We start from the raw sequence: 27,500 nt of genomic DNA, 5'->3' as shown, positions 1-27,500 counted from the left end.
AAGTCTCTCAGCGGTCAGGGTCATCGGAAGGTTGTCGGTTCAAGCCCCACCATCACTAAAAAGCCCGTCCCTGACCCTCAACCGCTTTATGAACTCTAGTAACCTTCACGGGGGCCCTCAGTCTCAGTGGATGGAGTCACGACCTCTCGTCCAGACACGCCCCATAATTATAAATCACGACGTGTCCATATACTTTTGGCTCAGTGGTTTACATTAATAATAATTAATATAACATAATAAATATATAAATCTGATATAATATGAATGAATTTATGAATGTATATGATGTATATTTGTGCAGGTGAAGCAGGCGGACGTGGAGGATCATCTCTCACTCATCTGCATCAGCATCACCGCCGTTACTGAGGGTGAGATCATACCGTCACCATGACAACGGGCATGCTGGGACACTGAGGGCCTTCCCTAAACTCCTCCCCAAACTCTTCTCTAAACTCTTCTCTAAACTCCTCCCTAAACTCTTCTCTAAACTCCTCCCTAAACTCCTCCTTAAACTCTTCCCTAAACTCCTCCCTAAACTCCTCCTTAAACTCTTCCCTAAACTCTTCCCTAAACTCCTCCCTAAACTCCTCCCCAAACTCTTCTCTAAACTCTTCTCTAAACTCCTCCCTAAACTCTTCTCTAAACTCCTCCCTAAACTCCTCCTTAAACTCTTCCCTAAACTCCTCCCTAAACTCCTCCTTAAACTCTTCCCTAAACTCTTCCCTAAACTCTTCCCTAAACTCCTCCTTAAACTCTTCCCTAAACTCTTCCCTAAACTCCTCCTTAAACTCTTCCCTAAACTCCTCCCTAAACTCCTCCTTAAACTCTTCCCTAAACTCCTCCCTAAACTCCTCCCCAAACTCCTCCTTAAACTCTTCCCTAAACTCCTCCTTAAACTCTTCCCTAAACTCTTCCCTAAACTCTTCCCTAAACTCCTCCCTAAACTCCTCCTTAAACTCTTCCCTAAACTCCTCCTTAAACTCTTCCCTAAACTCCTCCTTAAACTCTTCCCTAAACTCCTCCTTAAACTCTTCCCTAAACTCCTCCCTAAACTCCTCCTTAAACTCTTCCCTAAACTCTTCCCTAAACTCTTCCCTAAACTCCTCCCTAAACTCCTCCTTAAACTCCTCCCTAAACTCCTCCTTAAACTCCTCCCTAAACGTGTGTTGACACACTGGACAAACACACACACACACACAATTAAACACACACACAATTAAACACACACACACACAATTGAACACACACACACACAATTAAACACACACACAATTAAACACACACACACACAATTAAACACACACACAATTAAACACACACACACACACACAATTAAACACACACACAATTAAACACACACACACACAATTAAACACGCACACACAATTAAACACACACACACACAATTAAACACATATACACACACACACACACAATTAAACACACACACACACACACAATTAAACACACACACACACAATTAAACACACACACACAATTAAACACGCACACACAATTAAACACACACACACACAATTAAACACATATACACACACACACAATTAAACACACACACACACACACAATTAAACACACACACACACACACAATTAAACACACACACACAATTAAACACACACACACACACAAATAAACACACACACACACACACACAATTAAACACACACACACACACACACACAATTAAACACACACACACACAATTAAACACACACACACACACACAAAATTAAACACACACACACACACAAAATTAAACACATACACACACACACCACACACACAATTAAACACACACACACACACACACACACACACACACACCCCCCAACAGGTGCCGTGATGATGAGATGGTCAGTGTTATTCACTTCACCTGTCAGTGGTCATAATGTTCTGCCTGGTCGGTGTATATTTAGCTGTATTACTTCACATGTGGTGGTTCTGCAGCTCATGGTGAGCTGAGGCTCAGGATCTCACAGCTGTGTGTGTGTGTGTGTAGGAATCTGCTCGGCCTTCACGCCGTTCGTGCTGCTGGCCGATGTTCTGGACTGCCTCCCTCTGGATCAGTGTGACAGGATCTTCAGCTTCGTCGAGGAGAACGTCTCCACGTGGAAATCCGTGAGTAGAAAGTTCTCAGACTCGCACTATCACGTGCTGTCCCAACTTTTCTGGAGCTGGGGTGTGTAGACTCCTCTGTAATGAGGAACTGACCATCTGACCATCATGTGTCTCATCACGTCTAGAGTTCCTTCTACTCCGCGGGGAAGAACTACTTACTGAGGATGTGCAACGGTGAGAGCTGCACATAAAGCACTAGTGTGTGTGTGTGTGTGAGTGTTTTCTTTAGTGTGTGTGTGTGTGTGTTTGTTTTCTTCAGTGTGTGTGTGTGTGTGTGTGTTTTCTTCTGTGTGTGTGTGTGTGTGTTTTCTTCTGTGTGTGTGAGTGTGTGTTTTCTTTAGTGTGTGTGTGTGTTTGTTTTCTTCTGTGTGTGTGTGTGTGTGTTTTCTTCTGTGTGTGTGTGTGTGTTTTCTTTAGTGTGTGTGTGTGTTTGTTTTCTTCTGTGTGTGTGTGTGTGTGTTTTCTTCTGTGTGTGTGTGTGTGTGTGTTTTCTTCTGTGTGTGTGAGTGTGTGTTTTCTTTAGTGTGTGTGTGTGTGTGTTTGTTTTCTTCTGTGTGTGTGTGTGTGTGTTTTCTTTAGTGTGTGTGTGTGTGTGTTTGTTTTCTTCAGTGTGTGTGTGTGTGTGTTTTCTTTAGTGTGTGTGTGTGTGTGTTTGTTTTCTTCAGTGTGTGTGTGTGTGTGTGTGTTTTCTTCTGTGTGTGTGAGTGTGTGTTTTCTTTAGTGTGTGTGTGTGTGTGTTTGTTTTCTTCAGTGTGTGTGTGTGTGTGTTTTCTTCTGTGTGTGTGAGTGTGTGTTTTCTTTAGTGTGTGTGTGTGTTTGTTTTCTTCAGTGTGTGTGTGTGTGTGTGTGTGTTTTCTTCTGTGTGTGTGAGTGTGTGTTTTCTTTAGTGTGTGTGTGTGTGTGTTTGTTTTCTTCAGTGTGTGTGTGTGTGTGTGTGTTTTCTTCTGTGTGTGTGTGTGTGTTTTCTTCTGTGTGTGTGAGTGTGTGTTTTCTTCTGTGTGTGTGTGTGTGTTTTCTTCTGTGTGTGTGTGTGTTTGTTTTCTTCTGTGTGTGTGTGTGTGTTTTCTTTAGTGTGTGTGTGTGTGTGTGAGTTTTCTTTAGTGTGTGTGTGTTTGTTTTCTTCAGTGTGTGTGTGTGTGTGTGTGAGTGAGTGAGTGTTTTCTTTAGTGTGTCTGTGTGTGTTTGTTTTCTTCAGTGTGTGTGTGTGTGTTTTCTTCAGTGTGTGTGTGTGAGTGTGTGTGTGTGTGTGAGTGAGTGTGTGTGTGTGTGAGTGAGTGTTTTCTTCAGTGTGTGTGTGTGAGTGTGTGTGTGTGTGTGTGAGTGAGTGTGTGTGTGTGTGAGTGAGTGTTTTCTTCAGTGTGTGTGTGTGTGTGGGTTTTCTTCAGTGTGTGTGTGTATTCTTTAACGTGTGTGTGTGGTAGTAAGATCAGACCTCGTTCCTGGCAGGTCACAGGGGGAACACACTTAGCTCTATGTGCTCCTCCACCACCCCTGTAGGCGTGTGGCGTATCTAAAACGTGTTGTTGCTTCTTGCAGATCTTCTGCGGCGTCTGTCCAAGTCCCAGAACACGGTGTTCTGCGGGAGGATCCAGCTCTTCCTGGCGCGTCTCTTCCCTCTGTCTGAGAAATCAGGTAGGGATTTGGGGTTATAGAGTTTGGGGTTATAGGGTTTGAGGTTATAGGGTTTGGGGTTATAGAGTTTGGGGTTATAGGGTTTGGGGCTATAGGGTTTGGGGTTATAGGGTTTGGGGTTATAGGGTTTGGGGTTATAGAGTTTGGGGTTATAGGGTTTGGGGTTATAGAGTTTGGGGTTATAGGGTTTGGGGTTATAGAGTTTGGGGTTATAGGATTTGGGGTTATAGGGTTTGGGGTTATAGGGTTTGGGGTTATAGAGTTTGGGGTTATAGGGTTTGGGGTTATAGAGTTTGGGGTTATAGGGTTTGGGGTTATAGAGTTTGGGGTTATAGAGTGGGGTTATAGAGTTTGGGGTTATAGAGTTTGGGGTTATAGGGTTTGGGGTTATAGAGTTTGGGGTTATAGAGTTTGGGGTTATAGAGTTTGGGGTTATAGGGTTTGGGGTTATAGGGTTTGGGGTTATAGAGTGTGGGGTTATAGGGTTTGGGGTTATAGGGTTTGGGGTTATAGGGTTTGGGGTTATAGAGTTTGGGGTTATAGGGTTTGGGGTTATAGGGTTTGGGGTTATAGGGTTTGGGGTTATAGAGTTTGGGGTTATAGGGTTTGGGGTTATAGGGTTTGGGGTTATAGGGTTTGGGGTTATAGAGTTTGGGGTTATAGAGTTTGGGGTTATAGAGTTTGGGGTTATAGAGTTTGGGGTTATAGGGTTTGGGGTTATAGAGTTTGGGGTTATAGGGTTTGGGGTTATAGAGTTTGGGGTTATAGGGTTTGGGGTTATAGAGTTTGGGGTTATAGGGTTTGGGGTTATAGGGTTTGGGGTTACAGAGCGATGGAGGTGGTGCGTGTTCCCGTCCTCACGTTCCTCTGTGTTCCAGGACTCAACCTGCAGAGTCAGTTTAACCTGGAGAACGTCACCGTGTTCAATAAGAGCGAGGAGGAGAGCACGCTCGGGCAGCAGGTACGCTCTCTGCTTTCTGAAGGTTCAGAATCCTGGAACGTCTGAAACAGTTTTAACCCACGTCACCCATAAACACGAGGCTTAAACATGGCTTACATACAATACTCACGGTCCAGCTCATGATGAGGTGTCCACATACTTCTGGTTATTGTGTGCATATCACTTACGTGTGTGTGTGTGTGTGTGTTAGAGCTCAGAACTGAAGGAAGATGGGATGGAGGAAGGAGAGATGGGTGATGAAGAGGCTCCTGCTCCATGGTGAGAGATCATCCTGCATCTTCAAAGCTTCTGTGTTCTCCTTCAAATTTCCTCATGGTTATGTTCCTCATGATGATGGTCCTCGTGTTCCTCATGATGATGTTCCTCGTGTTCCTCATGATGATGTTCCTTGTGTTCATGATGATGATGATCCTCATGTTCCTCATGATGATGTTCCTCGTGTTCATGATGATTATGATCCTCATGTTCCTCATGATGATGATCCTCGTGTTCCTCATGATGATGTTCCTCGTGTTCCTCATGATGATGTTCCTTGTATTCATGATGATGATGATCCTCATGTTCCTCATGATGATGTTCCTCGTGTTCATGATGATGATGATCCTCATGTTCCTCATGATGATGATCCTCATGTTCCTCATGATGATCCTTGTGTTCCTCATGATGATGATCCTCATGTTCCTCATGACGATGATTCTCATGTTCTTTATGATCCTCGTGTTTCTCATGTTCCTCGTGTTCCTCATGATGATCCTTGTGTTCCTCGTGATGATGATCCTCATGTTCCTCGTGTTCCTCATGATGATCCTTGTGTTCCTCATGATGATGATCCTCATGTTCCTCGTGTTCTTTATGATCCTCATGTTTCTCATGTTTCTTGTGTTCCTCATGATGATGATTCTCATGTTCTTTGTGTTCCTCATGTTCCTCATTATGATGATGTTCCTCGTGTTCCTCATGTTTCTCGTGTTCCTCATGATGATCCTCACGTTCATGTCTCTCATGTGTTCCTCATGTTCCTCATGATGATGATGACGTTTCTCATGTTTTTCGTGTTTCAGCTCCATCCCCATCGACTATAACCTCTACAGGAAGTTCTGGATGCTGCAGGATTACTTCAGGAACCCGGTGCAATGCTACGAGAAGATCTCCTGGATCACCTTTGTCAAGGTCTGCACCAGCTCTCATCTCATTGGTTTCTCCTCAGGCTGAGCCAGATCTTCACCAACACTTACAGCCACTTTATTAGGAACACCCTCATGTTAGTACCTCTGGGTGCCTTATGGAACTGTAGAGTTCATAAAAAGCGTCCAGTGAGCAGCAGTTTCACTGACTGGTTTGGGCTGAGGAAAGCCAGAGTTGGGTTCCACTGGGTGTTCCAAGATCATGAATCTGAGGCTACAGAGGGCACAAGGTTCTCAGCATCCGTTCTGAGAAGAACCGAGGTTCTACCCAGTGTTAGCAGTTCCAGTGTTCCTGACCCGCTGTTCCTTCGTGCCCTCAGTACTCGGACGAGACGCTGGCGGTGTTCAAGAGCTTCAAACTGGACGACGCCCAGGCCTCCAAGAAGAAGAGGGAGGAGATGCAGACGTCCGGAGGAGAACACGTCTACTTCGCCAAGTTCCTCACCAGCGAGAAGGTTGGTGATGGCAGAGTGGTTGGTGCTTTGGATGGCCAGCTCCGAAAGGCTGAGTCGTTTAAGAGCCAATCGTTTGTGGAGAATCGTTTGAGTGAGTCGTTTCTGAGTGAGTCGTTCGAAAGTTAGTTGAGCCTAGTAAACTGTTTGTGAGTCGTTTGAGAGTGAACTTGGTGAACTGTTTGTAAAGGAGTCGTTTGAGATTGAACTGTTTGTAAAGGAGTCGTTTGAGATTGAACTGTTTGTGAGTGAGTCGTTTGAGAGTGATTCATTTAAGAGTGAACTGTTTGTAAATGAGTCGTTTAATAGTGAGTCATTTGAGTGAACTGTTTGTGAGTGAGTCATTTAAGAGTGAACTGTTTAGGTTGTTAGAGAGTGAACTGTTTGTAAATGAGTCATTAATAGTGAGTCATTTAAGAGTGAACTGTTTGTGAGTGAGTCATTTAAGAGTGAACTTTTTGTGAGTGAGTCATTTAAGTGAACTGTTTGAGTTTGTGAGTGAGTCATTTAAGAGTGAACTGTTTGTGAGTTGTTTGTGAGTGAGTCAGTTAAGAGTGAACTGTTTGTGAGTTGTTTGTGAGTCATTTAAGAGTGAACTGTTTGTGAGTTGTTTGTGTGTGAGTCGTTTAAAAGTTTGTTGTTTGAGAGTGAACTGTTTGTAAAGGAGTGGTTTAGGAGTGAGTCGTTTGAGAGTGAACTGTTTGTAAAGGAGTGGTTTAGGAGTGAGTTGTTTGAGAGTGAACCGTTTGTAAAGGAGTGGTTTAGGAGTGAGTTGTTTGAGAGTGAACTGTTTGTAAAGGAGTGGTTTAGGAGTGAGTTGTTTGAGAGTGAACCGTTTGTAAAGGAGTGGTTTAGGAGTGAGTCGTTTGAGAGTGAACTGTTTGTAAAGGAGTGGTTTAGGAGTGAGTTGTTTGAGAGTGAACCGTTTGTAAAGGAGTGGTTTAGGAGTGAGTTGTTTGAGAGTGAACTATTTGTAAAGGAGTGGTTTAGGAGTGAGTTGTTTGAGAGTGAACCGTTTGTAAAGGAGTGGTTTAGGAGTGAGTCGTTTGAGTGAACTGTTTGTAAAGGAGTGGTTTAGGAGTGAGTCGTTTGAGAGTGAACTGTTTGTAAAGGAGTGGTTTAGGAGTGAGTCGTTTGAGTGAACTGTTTGTAAAGGAGTGGTTTAGGAGTGAGTTGTTTGAGAGTGAACTGTTTGTAAAGGAGTGGTTTAGGAGTGAGTTGTTTGAGAGTGAACTGTTTGTAAAGGAGTGGTTTAGGAGTGAGTTGTTTGAGAGTGAACTGTTTGTAAAGGAGTGGTTTAGGAGTGAGTTGTTTGAGAGTGAACCGTTTGTAAAGGAGTGGTTTAGGAGTGAGTTGTTTGAGAGTGAACTGTTTGTAAAGGAGTGGTTTAGGAGTGAGTTGTTTGAGAGTGAACCGTTTGTAAAGGAGTGGTTTAGGAGTGAGTCGTTTGAGAGTGAACTGTTTGTAAAGGAGTGGTTTAGGAGTGAGTTGTTTGAGAGTGAACCGTTTGTAAAGGAGTGGTTTAGGAGTGAGTTGTTTGAGAGTGAACTGTTTGTAAAGGAGTGGTTTAGGAGTGAGTTGTTTGAGAGTGAACCGTTTGTAAAGGAGTGGTTTAGGAGTGAGTCGTTTGAGAGTGAACTGTTTGTAAAGGAGTGGTTTAGGAGTGAGTTGTTTGAGAGTGAACCGTTTGTAAAGGAGTGGTTTAGGAGTGAGTTGTTTGAGAGTGAACTGTTTGTAAAGGAGTGGTTTAGGAGTGAGTTGTTTGAGAGTGAACCGTTTGTAAAGGAGTGGTTTAGGAGTGAGTCGTTTGAGTGAACTGTTTGTAAAGGAGTGGTTTAGGAGTGAGTCGTTTGAGAGTGAACTGTTTGTAAAGGAGTGGTTTAGGAGTGAGTTGTTTGAGAGTGAACTGTTTGTAAAGGAGTGGTTTAGGAGTGAGTTGTTTGAGAGTGAACTGTTTGTAAAGGAGTGGTTTAGGAGTGAGTTGTTTGAGAGTGAACTGTTTGTAAAGGAGTGGTTTAGGAGTGAGTTGTTTGAGAGTGAACTGTTTGTAAAGGAGTGGTTTAGGAGTGAGTTGTTTGAGAGTGAACTGTTTGTAAAGGAGTGGTTTAGGAGTGAGTCGTTTGAGTGAACCGTTTGTAAAGGAGTGGTTTAGGAGTGAGTCGTTTGAGAGTGAACCGTTTGTAAAGGAGTGGTTTAGGAGTGAGTCGTTTGAGTGAACTGTTTGTAAAGGAGTGGTTTAGGAGTGAGTCGTTTGAGAGTGAACCGTTTGTAAATGAGTGGTTTAGGAGTGAGTCGTTTGAGAGTGAACTGTTTGTAAAGGAGTGGTTTAGAAGTGAGTCGTTGGAGAGTGAACTGTTTGTAAATGAGTGGTTTAGGAGTGAGTTGTTGGAGAGTGAACTGTTTGTAAATGAGTGGTTTAGGAGTGAGTCGTTGGAGAGTGAACTGTTTGTAAAGGAGTGGTTTAGGAGTGAGTCGTTTGTAAAGGAGTGGTTTAGGAGTGAGTCGTTGGAGAGTGAACAGTTTGTAAAGGAGTGGTTTAGGAGTGAGTCGTTTGTAAAGGAGTGGTTTAGGAGTGAGTTGTTTGAGAGTGAACGGTTTGTAAAGGAGTGGTTTAGGAGTGAGTTGTTTGAGAGTGAACTGTTTGTAAAGGAGTGGTTTAGGAGTGAGTCGTTTGAGAGTGAACCGTTTGTAAAGGAGTGGTTTAGGAGTGAGTCGTTTGAGTGAACTGTTTGTAAAGGAGTGGTTTAGGAGTGAGTCGTTTGAGAGTGAACCGTTTGTAAATGAGTGGTTTAGGAGTGAGTCGTTTGAGAGTGAACTGTTTGTAAAGGAGTGGTTTAGAAGTGAGTCGTTGGAGAGTGAACTGTTTGTAAATGAGTGGTTTAGGAGTGAGTTGTTGGAGAGTGAACTGTTTGTAAATGAGTGGTTTAGGAGTGAGTCGTTGGAGAGTGAACTGTTTGTAAAGGAGTGGTTTAGGAGTGAGTCGTTTGTAAAGGAGTGGTTTAGGAGTGAGTCGTTGGAGAGTGAACAGTTTGTAAAGGAGTGGTTTAGGAGTGAGTCGTTTGTAAAGGAGTGGTTTAGGAGTGAGTTGTTTGAGAGTGAACTGTTTGTAAAGGAGTGGTTTAGGAGTGAGTTGTTTGAGAGTGAACTGTTTGTAAAGGAGTGGTTTAGGAGTGAGTTGTTTGAGAGTGAACTGTTTGTAAAGGAGTGGTTTAGGAGTGAGTTGTTTGAGAGTGAACTGTTTGTAAAGGAGTGGTTTAGGAGTGAGTTGTTTGAGAGTGAACTGTTTGTAAAGGAGTGGTTTAGGAGTGAGTTGTTTGAGAGTGAACCGTTTGTAAAGGAGTGGTTTAGGAGTGAGTCGTTTGAGTGAACTGTTTGTAAATGAGTGGTTTAGGAGTGAGTCGTTTGAGAGTGAACTGTTTGTAAAGGAGTGGTTTAGGAGTGAGTCGTTTGAGAGTGAACTGTTTGTAAAGGAGTGGTTTAGAAGTGAGTCGTTGGAGAGTGAACCGTTTGTAAAGGAGTGGTTTAGGAGTGAGTCGTTTGAGAGTGAACCGTTTGTAAAGGAGTGGTTTAGGAGTGAGTCGTTGGAGAGTGAACTGTTTGTAAAGGAGTGGTTTAGGAGTGAGTCGTTGGAGAGTGAACCGTTTGTAAAGGAGTGGTTTAGGAGTGAGTCGTTGGAGAGTGAACCGTTTGTAAAGGAGTGGTTTAGGAGTGAGTCGTTGGAGAGTGAACTGTTTGTAAAGGAGTGGTTTAGGAGTGAGTCGTTTGTAAAGGAGTGGTTTAGGAGTGAGTCGTTGGAGAGTGAACTGTTTGTAAAGGAGTGGTTTAGGAGTGAGTCGTTTGTAAAGGAGTGGTTTAGGAGTGAGTCGTTGGAGAGTGAACTGTTTGTAAAGGAGTGGTTTACGAGTGAGTCGTTTGAGAGTGAACCGTTTGTAATTGAGTGGTTTAGGAGTGAGTCGTTTGAGAGTGAACCGTTTGTAAAGGAGTGGTTTACGAGTGAGTCGTTTGAGAGTGAACCGTTTGTAATTGAGTGGTTTAGGAGTGAGTCGTTTGAGAGTGAACCGTTTGTAAATGAGTGGTTTAGGAGTGAGTCGTTTAAGAGTGAATCGTTTGTTACTCTCTTTGATCTCTTTACTTCGTGGCCTGTAGCTGATGGACCTGCAGCTGAGCGACAGCAACTTCAGACGCCACCTCCTGCTGCAGTATCTCATCCTCTTCCAGTACCTCCGGGGTCAGGTCAAGTTCAAGAGGTACGAGTGCAGGACACGTTCATTATCATTACTGTCTCTGATCTGTACTGAATCTTCTTCATCCTCCCTCAGCTCCACCTACGTCCTGAACGATGATCAGAGCTCCTGGATGGAGGACACCACCAAGCTGGTCTATCAGGTGAGCAGCCCAGTTTACCCGGGCGGGTGTTCAGGACGTGCAGAGGCAGAACTGAGTCGTATGTGAACTGAGTGAACTGTTTGTGAGTCATTTGACAGAGAACTGTTTTTAAATGAGTCGTTTGTGAGTGAGTCGTTTGTCAGTGAGTTACCAGTGAGTGAGTCGTGTGAGTTGCTTGTGAATGAGTTGCTTGTGAGTGAACTGTTTGTGAATGAATCGTTTATTTGGGAGTGAGTCGTTTGAGAGTGAATTGTTTGTGAGTCATTTGAGATTGAACTGTTTGTAAGTGAGTCATTTGACAGAGAACTGTTTTTAAATGAGTCGTTTGTGAGTGAGTCGTTTGCCAGTGAGTTGCCAGTGAGTGAGTCGTGTGAGTTGCTTGTGAGTGAACTGTTTTTGAATGAATCGTTTATTTGTAAGTGAGTCATTTGACAGTAAACTGTTTTTAAATGAGTCGTTTGTGAGTGAGTCGTTTGCCATTGAGTTGCCAGTGAGTGAATCGTGTGAGTTGCTTGTGAGTGAACTGTTTTGAGTCATTTGAGATTGAACTGTTTGTGAATGAATCGTTTATTTGGGAGTGAGTCGTTTGAGAGTGAACTTATTGAGCTTTTTGCGAGTGAGTCGTGTGAGAGTGAATTGTTTGTGAGTCATTTGAGAGTGAATTGTTTAAGTGAATCCGTACACCTGCGCTCTCTGCTGTCTGGTCAAGGTCCCTGCACTGATGATGGAGGATCTGGAGTGCTTGGCTTTTCAGCCTAGCTTCGTGTGATCTGTGGTGTTCAGGTGGGGTTCAGGTGGGGTTCCAGCTGCGGTGTTTGATCTGTTCCTGTGTTTATGTTCCTGCAGCTGCTGAGAGAGACTCCGCCCGACGGTGACCAGTTTTCCACGATGGTGGAGGTAAGCTTCACCTCGTCATGAACGTTGAACGTTGTGGTGTGGGCGTGTGTGTGTGTGAATCATTAGATGTTGTGTGGATCTACAGCACATCCTGAACACGGAGGAGAACTGGAACGCCTGGAAGAACGAGGGATGTCCCAGCTTCGTCAAAGAGAGGTTCGAGTCTCTATATCTTCTGATGGAACCCACAGAGGTTTACAAGAGAATCCTTTATCAGTCAATTCACTCTGACTCTTGTTTCTTAAAGAATCGTATGAGTGAATCGTTTGTGAGAGTATTGTTTCTTAGTGAATCATATGAGTGAATCGTTTGGGAGAGTATTGTTTCTTAAAGAATCGTTTGTGAGAGTATTGTTTCTTAGTGAATCATATGAGTGAATCGTTTGTGAGAGTATTGTTTCTTAAAGAATCGTTTGTGAGAGTATTGTTTCTTAGTGAATCATATGAGTGAATCGTTTGTGAGAGTATTGTTTCTTAAAGAATCGTTTGTGAGAGTATTGTTTCTTAGTGAATCATATGAGTGAATCGTTTGTGAGAGTATTGTTTCTTAAAGAATCGTTTGTGAGAGTATTGTTTCTTAAAGAATCGTTTGTGAGAGTATTGTTTCTTTAAGAATCGTTTGAGTGAATCTTTTGTGAGAGTATTGTTTCTTAAAGAATCGTTTGAGTGAATCTTTTGTGAGAGTATTGTTTCTTAAAGAATCGTTTGTGTTAGGATCGTTTGTGAGTATAGTGGTTTAGATAATTGTTTGTGAGTGAATCGTTTGTGAGAGTATTGTTTCTTAAAGAATTGTTTGAGTGAATCGTTTGGGAGTTAATCATTTGTGAGAGTATTGTTTCTTAGAGAGTCGTTTGAGAGTGAATCGTTTCTGAGAGTATTGTTTCTTAAAGAATAATTTGTGAGAGTATTGTTTCTTAAAGAATCTTTTGTGAGAGTATTGTTTCTTAGTGAATCATATGAGTGAATCGTTTGTGAGAGTATTGTTTCTTAAAGAATCGTTTGTGAGAGTATTGTTTCTTAAAGAATCATTTGTGAGAGTATTGTTTCTTAAAGAATCGTTTGTGAGAGTATTGTTTCTTAAAGAATCGTTTGTGAGAGTATTGTTTCTTAGTGAATCATATGAGTGAATCGTTTGTGAGAGTATTGTTTCTTAAAGAATCGTTTGTGAGAGTATTGTTTCTTAAAGAATCGTTTGTGAGAGTATTGTTTCTTTAAGAATCGTTTGAGTGAATCTTTTGTGAGAGTATTGTTTCTTAAAGAATCGTTTGAGTGAATCTTTTGTGAGAGTATTGTTTCTTAAAGAATCGTTTGTGTTAGGATCGTTTGTGAGTATAGTGGTTTAGATAATTGTTTGTGAGTGAATCGTTTGTGAGAGTATTGTTTCTTAAAGAATTGTTTGAGTGAATCGTTTGGGAGTTAATCATTTGTGAGAGTATTGTTTCTTAGAGAGTCGTTTGAGAGTGAATCGTTTCTGAGAGTATTGTTTCTTAAAGAATAATTTGTGAGAGTATTGTTTCTTAGTGAATCATATGAGTGAATCGTTTGTGAGAGTATTGTTTCTTAAAGAATAATTTGTGAGAGTATTGTTTCTTAGTGAATCATATGAGTGAATCGTTTGTGAGAGTATTGTTTCTTAAAGAATAATTTGTGAGTATTGTTTCTTAGTGAATCATATGAGTGAATCGTTTGTGAGAGTATTGTTTCTTAAAGAATCATTTGTGAGAGTATTGTTTCTTAAAGAATCGTTTGTGAGAGTATTGTTTCTTAAAGAATCGTTTGTGAGAGTATTGTTTCTTAGTGAATCATATGAGTGAATCGTTTGTGAGAGTATTGTTTCTTAAAGAATCGTTTGTGAGAGTATTGTTTCTTAAAGAATCGTTTGTGAGAGTATTGTTTCTTTAAGAATCGTTTGAGTGAATCTTTTGTGAGAGTATTGTTTCTTAAAGAATCGTTTGAGTGAATCTTTTGTGAGAGTATTGTTTCTTAAAGAATCGTTTGTGTTAGGATCGTTTGTGAGTATAGTGGTTTAGAGAATTGTTTGTGAGTGAATCGTTTGTGAGAGTATTGTTTCTTAAAGAATTGTTTGAGTGAATCGTTTGGGAGTTAATCATTTGTGAGAGTATTGTTTCTTAGAGAGTCGTTTGTGAGTGAATCGTTTCTGAGAGTATTGTTTCTTAAAGAATCGTTTGAGTGAATCATTTGTGAGAGTATTGTTTCTTAGAGAGTCGTTTGTGAGTGAATCGTTTGTGAGAGTATTGTTTCTTAAAGAATAATTTGTGAGAGTATTGTTTCTTAGTGAATCATATGAGTGAATCGTTTGTGAGAGTATTGTTTCTTAAAGAATCGTTTGTGAGAGTATTGTTTCTTAGTGAATCATATGAGTGAATCGTTTGTGAGTATTGTTTCTTAAAGAATCGTTTGTGAGAGTATTGTTTCTTAGAGAGTCGTTTGTGAGTGAATCGTTTCTGAGAGTATTGTTTCTTAAAGAATCGTTTGAGTGAATATTTTGTGAGAGTATTGTTTCTTAGTGAATCATATGAGTGAATCGTTTGTGAGAGTATTGTTTCTTAAAGAATCTTTTGTGAGAGTATTGTTTCTTAGTGAATCATATGAGTGAATCGTTTGTGAGAGTATTGTTTCTTAAAGAATCGTTTGTGAGAGTATTGTTTCTTAAAGAATCGTTTGTGAGAGTATTGTTTCTTAAAGAATCGTTTGTGAGAGTATTGTTTCTTAAAGAATCGTTTGTGAGAGTATTGTTTCTTAAAGAATCGTTTGTGAGAGTATTGTTTCTTAAAGAATCGTTTGTGAGAGTATTGTGTCTTAGAGAATTGTTTGAGTGAATCGTTTGGGAGTTAATCATTTGTGAGAGTATTGTTTCTTAGAGAGTCGTTTGTGTTAGGATCGTTTGTGAGTATAGTTGTTTAGAGAATTGTTTGTGAGTGAATCGTTTGTGAGTGAATTGTTTATGTGAGTGAATCGTTTGTGAATATAGTTGTTCAGAGAATTGTTTGAATGAATCAGTTTGTAGAGAATATTTTTGAGAGTATTGTTTCTTACAGAATTGTGAGTGAATCGTATCTTAGAGAATCGTTTGTGAGTGTTATTTCTTAAAGAGTCGTTTGAGTGAATCATTTGTAAATAGCTTTGATAATGATAATCTGAAGCATTTCAGAATTTAATTCTATTAGATTGCATTTACAGTAGTATGATCAGAAGTATGTGGACGCCTGAACGTAGAGTTATAACAGCCCGCGTTGACCTGGACAGGCTTTGGTAATGCGCCTGTCTGAATCTGTACCAGCTCGATCATAATAACGTGTCTGAGGTGACCAACGTCATTCCAATTCATCCCACACTACCCACCCAGGTCCTTATAAAGCTTGCTTTGTCATGCTGGGGGCAGGAAGGGACCTTCCCTAACGATATGATAGTTAGATCAGGGCATCGGGCAGTGTGGCCTAAACCGTCTCCGTCTCTCCCAGACCTACAGAGTCTAAACCGGCTCGACCCGGCAGGAAGCGAGCGGCACCGGAGGACTTCCTGTCTAAAGGAACAGATCGGAGAGTCGCGGGAGGGTAAGCACGTGCTGCGTCGTCCCAAATGACTCGACCGCGTTTATAGCCGTAGCTAAAGGACGTAAAGAAGATGTACGTTATGTTTCTCTGACCGCAGTGACGAGCTGACCAAGCTGTGGAACCTCAATCCGGACAACATGGAGGCCTGCAGATCAGAGAGCAGGTGAGTGGACACGGCCTGTGATGCCAGGCGTATCGTATCTGATACACGGCTTTCAGAGACCTCCGCGTGGCCTGGTGGATCGTTCGGGTACTGCGTGCCCGGTTGCTCTGAGGTGTGTGACCGGCGCACGTGTGTGTGTGTGATTTTCAGGGAGTTCATGCCGTCGCTGGAGGACTTCTTCGTGGAGGCCATCGAGCAGGCTGACCCGGCCAACATGGTGGAGGATCAGTACAAGTACGTACACGCCGTCGTGCCGTACCCCTGGCCTTCCCCAGACTGTTTGGCGATGGGCGATAGGTGATGGGGTTTCATGACTGTGTGTGTGTGTGTGTGTGTGTTCAGGGTGGTGAAGAACTCGAATTACGGCTGGCGCGCCCTCCGCCTCCTCTCGCGCCGCAGCCCACACTTCTTCCAGCCCACCAATCAGCAGTTCAAGAGTCTGGACGAGTATCTGGAGAACATGGTGATCAAACTGGCTAAAGAGCTGCCCGTGAGTCACACACACACACACACACACTTATCATCTACACACACGCTCTAACATGGTGGTCAAACTGGCTAAAGAACGTGTGTGTGTGTGTGTGTGTGTGTGTGTGTGTTCGTGTACAGAAAGATCTTCCATCAGAGGAGATTAAGACGGGAGAGGAGGAGGATGAGAACGGAGACAACCTACTCAAAGAAAGCAACGACAGTCAGTATTCTATACATACACTGTATACGCTCTGTATACGCTCTACATTCACTATATATGCTCTACATACACCTGTTCTGCACTGTATAAGCTCTATACACACTCTATACACTGTATACGCTCTGTATACGCTCTACATTCACTATATATGCTCTACATTCACCTGTTCTGCACTGTATACGCTCTATACACACTCTATACACTGTATAAGCTCTGTATACGCTCTACATTCACTATATATGCTCTACATTCACCTGTTCTGCACTGTATACGCTCTATACACACTCTATACACTGTATACGCTCTGTATACACTCTACATTCACTATATATGCTCTACATACACCTGTTCTGCACTGTATACGCTCTATACACACTCTATACACTGTATACGCTCTGTATACGCTCTACATTCACTATATATGCTCTACATACACCTGTTCTGCACTGTATAAGCTCTATACACACTCTATACACTGTATACGCTCTGTATACGCTCTACATTCACTATATATGCTCTACATTCACCTGTTCTGCACTGTATACGCTCTATACACACTCTATACACTGTATACGCTCTGTATACGCTCTACATTCACTATATATGCTCTACATACACCTGTTCTGCACTGTATACGCTCTATACACACTCTATACACTGTATACGCTCTGTATACGCTCTACATTCACTATATATGCTCTACATTCACCTGTTCTGCACTGTATAAGCTCGGTATACACTCTATACACTGTATACGCTCTACATTCACTATATATGCTCTGTATACGCTCTACATTCACTATATATGCTCTACATACACCTGTTCTGCACTGTATACGCTCTATACACACTCTATACACTGTATACGCTCTACATTCACTATATATGCTCTGTATACGCTCTACATTCACTATATATGCTCTACATACACCTGTTCTGCACTGTATACGCTCTATACACACTCTATACACTATATACGCTCTGTATACTCTATACACACTCTATACACTATATACGCTCTGTATACGCTCTACATTCACTATATATGCTCTACATACACCTGTTCTGCACTGTATACGCTCTATACACACTCTATACACTGTATACGCTCTGTATACGCTCTACATTCACTATATATGCTCTACATACACCTGTTCTGCACTGTATAAGCTCGGTATACACTCTATACACTGTATACGCTCTACATTCACTATATATGCTCTGTATACGCTCTACATTCACTATATATGCTCTACATACACCTGTTCTGCACTGTATACGCTCTATACACACTCTATACACTATATACGCTCTGTATACGCTCTACATTCACTATATATGCTCTACATACACCTGTTCTGCACTGTATAAGCTCTATACACACTCTATACACTGTATACGCTCTGTATACGCTCTACATTCACTATATATGCTCTACATACACCTGTTCTGCACTGTATACGCTCTATACACACTCTATACACTGTATACGCTCTGTATACGCTCTACATTCACTATATATGCTCTACATACACCTGTTCTGCACTGTATAAGCTCTATACACACTCTATACACTGTATAAGCTCTGTATACGCTCTACATTCACTATATATGCTCTACATTCACCTGTTCTGCACTGTATAAGCTCGGTATACACTCTATACACTGTATACGCTCTACATTCACTATATATGCTCTGTATACGCTCTACATTCACTATATATGCTCTACATACACCTGTTCTGCACTGTATACGCTCTATACACACTCTATACACTGTATACGCTCTACATTCACTATATATGCTCTGTATACGCTCTACATTCACTATATATGCTCTACATACACCTGTTCTGCACTGTATACGCTCTATACACACTCTATACACTATATACGCTCTGTATACTCTATACACACTCTATACACTATATACGCTCTGTATACGCTCTACATTCACTATATACGCTCTACATACACCTGTTCTGCACTGTATACGCTCTATACACACTCTATACACTGTATACGCTCTGTATACGCTCTACATTCACTATATATGCTCTACATACACCTGTTCTGCACTGTATAAGCTCGGTATACACTCTATACACTGTATACGCTCTACATTCACTATATATGCTCTGTATACGCTCTACATTCACTATATATGCTCTACATACACCTGTTCTGCACTGTATACGCTCTATACACACTCTATACACTATATACGCTCTGTATACGCTCTACATTCACTATATATGCTCTACATACACCTGTTCTGCACTGTATACGCTCTATACACACTCTATACACTGTATACGCTCTGTATACGCTCTACATTCACTATATATGCTCTACATACACCTGTTCTGCACTGTATAAGCTCTATACACACTCTATACACTGTATAAGCTCTGTATACGCTCTACATTCACTATATATGCTCTACATTCACCTGTTCTGCACTGTATAAGCTCTATACACACTCTATACACTGTATACGCTCTGTATACGCTCTACATTCACTATATATGCTCTACATACACCTGTTCTGCACTGTATACGCTCTGTATACACACTCTATACACTATATACGCTCTGTATACGCTCTACATTCACTATATATGCTCTACATACACCTGTTCTGCACTGTATACGCTCTATACACACTCTATACACTGTATACGCTCTGTATACGCTCTACATTCACTATATATGCTCTACATACACCTGTTCTGCACTGTATAAGCTCTATACACACTCTATACACTGTATACGCTCTGTATACGCTCTACATTCACTATATATGCTCTACATACACCTGTTCTGCACTGTATACGCTCTATACACACTCTATACACTGTATACGCTCTGTATACGCTCTACATTCACTATATATGCTCTACATACACCTGTTCTGCACTGTATAAGCTCTATACACACTCTATACACTATATACGCTCTGTATACGCTCTACATTCACTATATATGCTCTACATACACCTGTTCTGCACTGTATACGCTCTATACACACTCTATACACTGTATACGCTCTGTATACGCTCTACATTCACTATATATGCTCTACATACACCTGTTCTGCACTGTATAAGCTCTATACACACTCTATACACTGTATAAGCTCTGTATACGCTCTACATTCACTATATATGCTCTACATTCACCTGTTCTGCACTGTATAAGCTCTATACACACTCTATACACTGTATACGCTCTGTATACGCTCTACATTCACTATATATGCTCTACATACACCTGTTCTGCACTGTATACGCTCTGTATACACACTCTATACACTATATACGCTCTGTATACGCTCTACATTCACTATATATGCTCTACATACACCTGTTCTGCACTGTATACGCTCTATACACACTCTATACACTGTATACGCTCTGTATACGCTCTACATTCACTATATATGCTCTACATACACCTGTTCTGCACTGTATAAGCTCTATACACACTCTATACACTGTATACGCTCTGTATACGCTCTACATTCACTATATATGCTCTACATACACCTGTTCTGCACTGTATACGCTCTATACACACTCTATACACTGTATACGCTCTGTATACGCTCTACATTCACTATATATGCTCTACATACACCTGTTCTGCACTGTATAAGCTCTATACACACTCTATACACTGTATAAGCTCTGTATACGCTCTACATTCACTATATATGCTCTACATACACCTGTTCTGCACTGTATACGCTCTATATACACTCTATACACTGTATACGCTCTGTATACGCTCTACATTCACTATATATGCTCTACATACACCTGTTCTGCACTGTATACGCTCTGTATACACACTCTATACACTATATACGCTCTGTATACGCTCTACATTCACTATATATGCTCTACATACACCTGTTCTGCACTGTATACGCTCTATACACACTCTATACACTGTATACGCTCTGTATACGCTCTACATTCACTATATATGCTCTACATACACCTGTTCTGCACTGTATAAGCTCTATACACACTCTATACACTGTATAAGCTCTGTATACGCTCTACATTCACTATATATGCTCTACATACACCTGTTCTGCACTGTATACGCTCTGTATACACACTCTATACACTATATACGCTCTGTATACGCTCTACATTCACTATATATGCTCTACATACACCTGTTCTGCACTGTATACGCTCTGTATACACACTCTATACACTATATACGCTCTGTATACGCTCTACATTCACTATATATGCTCTACATACACCTGTTCTGCACTGTATACGCTCTATACACACTCTATACACTGTATACGCTCTGTATACGCTCTACATTCACTATATATGCTCTACATACACCTGTTCTGCACTGTATAAGCTCTATACACACTCTATACACTGTATAAGCTCTGTATACGCTCTACATTCACTATATATGCTCTACATACACCTGTTCTGCACTGTATACGCTCTGTATACACACTCTATACACTGTATACGCTCTGTATACGCTCTACATTCACTATATATGCTCTACATACACCTGTTCTGCACTGTATACGCTCTGTATACACACTCTATACACTATATACGCTCTGTATACGCTCTACATTCACTATATATGCTCTACATACACCTGTTCTGCACTGTATACGCTCTATACACACTCTATACACTGTATACGCTCTGTATACGCTCTACATTCACTATATATGCTCTACATACACCTGTTCTGCACTGTATAAGCTCTATACACACTCTATACACTGTATAAGCTCTGTATACGCTCTACATTCACTATATATGCTCTACATACACCTGTTCTGCACTGTATACGCTCTGTATACACACTCTATACACTGTATACGCTCTGTATACGCTCTACATTCACTATATATGCTCTACATACACCTGTTCTGCACTGTATACGCTCTGTATACACACTCTATACACTATATACGCTCTGTATACGCTCTACATTCACTATATATGCTCTACATACACCTGTTCTGCACTGTATACGCTCTGTATACACACTCTATACACTGTATACGCTCTGTATACGCTCTACATTCACTATATATGCTCTACATACACCTGTTCTGCACTGTATAAGCTCTATACACACTCTATACACTGTATAAGCTCTGTATACGCTCTACATTCACTATATATGCTCTACATACACCTGTTCTGCACTGTATACGCTCTGTATACACACTCTATACACTATATACGCTCTGTATACGCTCTACATTCACTATATATGCTCTATATACACCTTATCTGCACTGTATACGCTCGGTATACACTCTACATATATACAGTATATATATATATATATATATATACAGTGGGGGAAATAAGTATTTGATCCCCTGCTGATTTTGTAAGTTTACCCCCTTACAAAGACTTGAACAGTCTATAATTTTTATGGAAGGTTTATTTTAACAGAGAGAGACAGAATATCAACAAAAAATCCAGAAAAAAAACATTAAATAAAAGTTATAAATTAATTTATATTTAATTAAGGGAAATAAGTATTTGATCCCCTACCAACCAGCAAGAATTCTGACCCCCACAGACCGGTTATGTGCCCATGAGGCTACAAATGAGTCCTGTCCCTGTATAAAAGACTCCTGTCACAGAATCAGTTTCTTCTGTTCAAATCTCTCGACCACCATGGGCAAGACCAAAGAGCTATCAAAGGACGTCAGGGACAAGATTGTAGACCTGCACAAGGCTGGAATGGGCTACAAGACCATCAGCAAGAAGCTTGGTGAGAAAGAGACCACTGTTGGTGCGATCATTCGAAAATGGAAGAAATACAAGATCACAGTCAATCACCCTCACTCTGGAGCTCCATGCAAGATCTCACCTGGTGGGGATCTCACTCTGGAGCTTTTATACAGGGACAGGATTAATTTGTGTTCAAGTCTTTGTAAGGGGGTAAACTTACAAAATCAGCAGGGGATCAAATACTTATTTCCCCCACTGTATATATATATATATATATGTTTATTTTATTTACCTAATCTGACCCCCCCCCCCCCCCAGGTCCAGGTATCCAGATGAAGCCGGTGACCAACAGTCAGATGGACGTGATCGCCGTGAAGCTGGGCGCGCGCTGGAAGCTCCTGGCCGTTCAGCTGGACGTGAAGGAGGCGGAGATGAGCGACATCGAGGCCGACAGCGACGACGTGCAGCTCCAGGCGAAGATGATGCTGGTGTCCTGGCAGGACCGCGAGGGGACCCAGGCCACCATGGAGAGCCTGGTCACGGCGCTGAACGCCGCCGGCTTCTCCGACATCGCGCAGGAGTTCAGCGAAAACTGAGCGCCTAGCGATGCGTCACCGACCGTAATAGTGAGGCGGGATCAGCGGAGCGGGGATGAGTTAGCAACATTCACACTAAATCAGGACTTCAGCAATTATAAGTGGAAGTGGTGTCCCAATACTTTTGACCATATAGAGTGTGTGTGTGTGTGTGTGTGTGTACAGTAGCTCGCTCGACTGTGATCAGCGTCACTCGTGTTCCCGTAAACCTCTTAATCAGGTGGTCACTCGGACGAACCTTCCTTTTAGTATAAGGTCACAGGGAGACCACTGTTCCACGCTGGGTCGCCCTGTTTATACGGGCACAGAGAAGCCGTGTGTGTGTGTGTGATGTATTTGGAATAAACACTGATGTTGGATGTTTGATTTCGATGCTTTTATTGTTGAATCGTGAGTCGGTCAGTAATTATTTGGACGCCGGTCTGATGGAGATGAATGAATGAGTGAGTGAGTGAGTGATGGTATCAGACCCCCCCCCCCCTGTTCCAATTCCTCCATTTTTTTTGTATATTTGACAGTCAAATAAACACAATTTTTAAAAAAATGTTTGTTTTATTTACCCGTCTTGACCCTGTGTGCAAAAGTAATCACCCCCCTCGGCTACTAAATCAACCAGTTAACCAAGTTCTACTTATAGTTGGGTTAGATTTGACCAGCCACGCCCACATGATCACTACCAGACCTGTCTGGTGATGTGAAGTGGCTCATGAAAGAGGAAAGAACTGCATCAAACGGTAAGCCTATTTGTGTGAAACCACTGGATTCTAGCAGTCTGCACAGACACCCCACCCCGGATTGTCAACGACCTTTATACTGGCCAAGGAGAACCGCAGACCGGCACTCGCTCCATCCGAGTCTTTCTTTTTCACCAGCCAGCGGTGGATCTCTGCAGTCGCCTTAGCCGGACAGTAGGGAGGCGCTGTTGAGCATTTAATAAAGCACCTCGGTAACGATGGACCTGTCGAGCACATTTCGGCCGACGGGAACCCCAGGGGACGTGTTGAGGGGCCACAGCCTCGGCATCCCCCCAAAAAATACAGACGACTCGAACACAGTGCTCAGATAATCTCTGGTGATTTTATTGATTTATTTGGAATGGGAGATGCAACCGGTTCGAACGGTGGGCGGTGACGATGCTGACCCTGGGACGCTGTTATAAAGTCGCCTGTGTGTGATGTGTAAACAATTGAGGCAAGATACAGCGATCAGGCTCGGGGGCCTTTCTCAGGGGCCCGACGTCCCCCCACGTCCGTCCCCACATGAACTGAAGAACAGACCACTGGTTTAGAGCCGTGGCTTTAAATAGCACATTAGACTGCAGCGCCCTCTAGGGGGCGTCATTCTCAAGGGGTGCACAAACTTTCGTGTACCGGGCCGATCAGAACCGTTCAGCCGAAAGCATGTGGACGCCTCACAGAGCGAAGGAGCCCTGACCTCGACCCCACCCCACCCGGTACTCGACCGTACGGAAGCACAAATTCCCACAGACGCACTCCAAAATCTGTGTGCGTCAGGTGTCCACATACTTTTGGCCATATAGTGTATATCGTTACAGGAGGTGGATCGGCTGCCCCCGATGTAAACCGCGCCCTCTACAGGATGTACTCCGGCCTTGCACCGGTCATGTTCGTGGGGGAAAACGGCTTGTGAGGAGAACATACCAAACTGCAGACAGTAGGCAGAGGCTGCAGTTGGACCCTTAAACTTTACGGCCAAAAGTATGTGGACACGCCTTCAAATGTCGGAGTTCGGGTGCGAGTTCGGCCATTGCTTTATAGGTGTATAGAATGAAGACTATAAAATAAACCATCAGTTTAGGGGCCTCGCTCAGGGGCCAATTTAAACCCGCTGATCTCCCCACTGCCCACGATGCCATGCTCAGCTTTATTTAACACTTTTGGGATGAACTGGAATGTCCTCAATGGCATCATACCCTTTTTTGGCAAAGATTCCCACAGGCACACTCCATATGACTGCTCATGTCTAGATCAGGTGTCCATATACTTTTGGAAAAAGGTGCTTTTTACCCCTCAGGAACGTCTCACTGTACCAGTTTAGCTCAATTTTATCACGATATCCGGTGACATATCGTCCAACCCCACACCCCAGAAAGCCTGACCTACACCATATGACCAAAAGTATTTGGACACCAGACAAATGTGATCGTTCCAGCTTCTCACAGGAATCTGAAGTATGTCTGTGGGAATTTGTGCCCATTTAACATGAATTTAGTCATTAGAAGGGGCGTCCACATACTTTTGTCCACATAATGTAGCTCAAGCGCATGTACAGAGACCAGTATGAGACCAGTACAGAGACCAGTATGAGACCAGTATGAGACCAGTATGAGACCAGTATGAGACCAGTATGACGCGATGGGAAGGTGGGACTGATAAACAGCAGCTTTATTGCACAGTAATGCGACAGTGCTTGCAGACGACGTGAATGAATGAATGAATAGATGAATGAATGGATGAACGAGGGCGTGTGAAGGTTATTGTTTCTGCTCCTCCGCCTTCATCACTTCCAGCCGGCGTGGACCGTACACCAGGACGTAGGCGATGTGCCAGTCTCCGCCCCCCGACAGCTTCAGGATGTCGTCGGGCGTCACCACGCTCACCTTGTCGTCGTCGAACTTCACCCATTCGTCTGAGGAGAGAGAGAGAGAGAGAGAGAGCAGAGGGCGTGGTCAGTACCGGTCAGGAACGTCAGTGTTTGGACACCCTGAGCCAGAGATGTTCACAAGTCACAAAATACGAGTCCGAGTCGAGTCGCGAGTCTTTAGGCTAGAGTCCGAGTCGAGAGTCTTTAGGTAAGAGTCCGAGTCGAGTCTTCAGGCTAGAGTCCGAGTCGAGTCGTGAGTCTTTAGGTTAGAGTCCGAGTCGAGTCTTCAGGCTAGAGTCCGAGTTGAGTTGCGAGTCTTTAGGTTAGAGTCCGAGTCGAGTCTTCAGGCTAGAGTCCGAGTCGAGTCGCGAGTCTTTAGGCTAGAGTCCGAGTCGAGTCACGAGACTTTAGGTTAGAGTCCGAGTCGAGTCGCGAGTCTTTAGGTTAGAGTCCGAGTCGAGTCTTAGGTTAGAGTCCGAGTCGAGTCGCGAGTCTTTAGGCTAGAGTCCGAGTCGAGTCACGAGTCTTTAGGCTAGAGTCCGAGTCGAGTCGCGAGTCTTTAGGCTAGAGTCTGAGTCGAGTCGCGAGTCTTTAGGTAAGAGTCCGAGTCGAGTCTTCAGGCTAGAGTCCGAGTCGAGTCGCGAGTCTTTAGGTTAGAGTCCGAGTCGAGTCTTAGGTTAGAGTCCGAGTTGCGTGTCTTTAGGCTAGAGTCCGAGTCGAGTCACGAGTCTTTAGGCTAGAGTCCGAGTCGAGTCGCGAGTCTTTAGGCTAGAGTCCGAGTCGAGTCGCGAGTCTTTAGGCTAGAGTCCGAGTCGAGTCGCGAGTCTTTAGGCTAGAGTCCGAGTCGAGTCGCGAGTCTTTAGGCTAGAGTCCGAGTCGAGTCGCGAGTCTTTAGGCTAGAGTCCGAGTCGAGTCGCGAGTCTTTAGGCTAGAGTCCGAGTCGAGTCGCGAGTCTTTAGGCTAGAGTCCGAGTCGAGTCGCGAGTCTTTAGGCTAGAGTCCGAGTCGAGTCGCGAGTCTTTAGGTAAGAGTCCGAGTCGAGTCGCGAGTTTTTAGGTAAGAGTCCGAGTCGAGTCTTCAGGCTAGAGTCCGAGTTGAGTCTTCAGGCTAGAGTCCGAGTCGAGTCTTCAGGCTAGAGTCCGAGTCGAGTCGAGTGTCTTTAGGCTAGAGTCGAGTCACGAGTCTTTAGGCTAGAGTCCGAGTCGAGTCTTAGGTTAGAGTCCGAGTCGAGTCGAGTGTCTTTAGGCTAGTCGAGTCACGAGTCTTTAGGCTAGAGTCCGAGTCGAGTCACGAGTCTTTAGGCTAGAGTCCGAGTCGAGTCGCGAGTCTTTAGGTTAGAGTCGCGTGTCTTTAGGCTAGAGTCCGAGTCGAGTCACGAGTCTTTAGGCTAGAGTCCGAGTCGAGTCACGAGTCTTTAGGCTAGAGTCCGAGTCGAGTCGCGAGTCTTTAGGTTAGAGTCCGAGTCGAGTCGCGAGTCTTTAGGCTAGAGTCCGAGTCGAGTCGCGAGTCTTTAGGTAAGAGTCCGAGTCGAGTCGCGAGTTTTTAGGTAAGAGTCCGAGTCGAGTCTTCAGGCTAGAGTCCGAGTTGAGTCTTCAGGCTAGAGTCCGAGTCGAGTCGCGAGACTTTAGGTTAGAGTCCGAGTCGAGTCTTCAGGCTAGAGTCCGAGTTGCGTGTCTTTAGGCTAGAGTCCGAGTCGAGTCACGAGTCTTTAGGCTAGAGTCCGAGTCGAGTCGCGAGTCTTTAGGCTAGAGTCCGAGTCGAGTCACGAGTCTTTAGGCTAGAGTCCGAGTCGAGTCGCGAGTCTTTAGGCTAGAGTCCGAGTCGAGTCGCGAGTCTTTAGGCTAGAGTCCGAGTCGAGTCGCGAGTCTTTAGGCTAGAGTCCGAGTCGAGTCGCGAGTCTTTAGGTAAGAGTCCGAGTCGAGTCGCGAGTTTTTAGGTAAGAGTCCGAGTCGAGTCTTCAGGCTAGAGTCCGAGTTGAGTCTTCAGGCTAGAGTCCGAGTCGAGTCGCGAGACTTTAGGTTAGAGTCCGAGTCGAGTCTTCAGGCTAGAGTCCGAGTCGAGTCGCGAGTCTTTAGGTTAGAGTCCGAGTCGAGTCTTAGGTTAGAGTCCGAGTCGAGTCGAGTCGCGTGTCTTTAGGCTAGAGTCGAGTCACGAGTCTTTAGGCTAGAGTCCGAGTCGAGTCACGAGTCTTTAGGCTAGAGTCCGAGTCGAGTCGCGAGTCTTTAGGTTAGAGTCGCGTGTCTTTAGGCTAGAGTCCGAGTCGAGTCACGAGTCTTTAGGCTAGAGTCCGAGTCGAGTCACGAGTCTTTAGGCTAGAGTCCGAGTCGAGTCGCGAGTCTTTAGGCTAGAGTCCGAGTCGAGTCTTCAGGCTAGAGTCCGAGTCAAGTCACGAGTCTTCAGGCTAGAGTCCGAGTCAAGTCACGAGTCTTTAGGCTAGAGTCCGAATCAAGTCACGAGTCTAGGCTGGAA

The 27,500-nt window shown here is 43.3% G+C and overlaps 2 protein-coding genes across 3 annotated transcripts in view; one reads left to right on the top strand and one right to left on the bottom strand.

Moving 5' to 3' along the window:
* The window catches only part of thoc1 (THO complex 1), a 25,570-nt gene extending 2,671 nt beyond the window's left edge, over positions 1-22,899 (top strand). The window contains exons 4-21 of the mRNA XM_062994555.1: positions 302-368; positions 2,021-2,139; positions 2,265-2,313; positions 3,676-3,771; positions 4,650-4,732; positions 4,923-4,990; positions 5,794-5,902; positions 6,237-6,371; positions 10,515-10,615; positions 10,688-10,754; positions 11,601-11,651; positions 11,737-11,807; positions 15,133-15,225; positions 15,323-15,388; positions 15,539-15,622; positions 15,731-15,878; positions 15,998-16,079; positions 22,151-22,899. Of these exons, the coding sequence (XP_062850625.1) occupies positions 302-368; positions 2,021-2,139; positions 2,265-2,313; positions 3,676-3,771; positions 4,650-4,732; positions 4,923-4,990; positions 5,794-5,902; positions 6,237-6,371; positions 10,515-10,615; positions 10,688-10,754; positions 11,601-11,651; positions 11,737-11,807; positions 15,133-15,225; positions 15,323-15,388; positions 15,539-15,622; positions 15,731-15,878; positions 15,998-16,079; positions 22,151-22,428 (1,767 nt within the window). The 3' untranslated portion in view covers positions 22,429-22,899. The remainder of the gene's footprint in view (positions 1-301; positions 369-2,020; positions 2,140-2,264; positions 2,314-3,675; positions 3,772-4,649; positions 4,733-4,922; positions 4,991-5,793; positions 5,903-6,236; positions 6,372-10,514; positions 10,616-10,687; positions 10,755-11,600; positions 11,652-11,736; positions 11,808-15,132; positions 15,226-15,322; positions 15,389-15,538; positions 15,623-15,730; positions 15,879-15,997; positions 16,080-22,150) is intronic.
* Positions 22,900-23,486: 587 nt separating this feature from the next.
* Positions 23,487-27,500, bottom strand: part of usp14 (ubiquitin specific peptidase 14 (tRNA-guanine transglycosylase)) — a 22,463-nt gene continuing 18,449 nt past the window's right edge. For both annotated transcript variants that reach the window (XM_062994556.1, XM_062994557.1), the window contains one exon: positions 23,487-25,077. In XM_062994556.1, coding sequence (XP_062850626.1) covers positions 24,923-25,077 — 155 coding nt within the window. In that variant the 3' untranslated portion in view covers positions 23,487-24,922. The remainder of the gene's footprint in view (positions 25,078-27,500) is intronic.

This window comes from Trichomycterus rosablanca, chromosome 4, assembly GCF_030014385.1.
Source record: "Trichomycterus rosablanca isolate fTriRos1 chromosome 4, fTriRos1.hap1, whole genome shotgun sequence".
Taxonomy (NCBI): Eukaryota; Metazoa; Chordata; class Actinopteri; order Siluriformes; family Trichomycteridae; genus Trichomycterus; species Trichomycterus rosablanca.
This window is presented reverse-complemented; position numbering and strand designations above follow the sequence as displayed.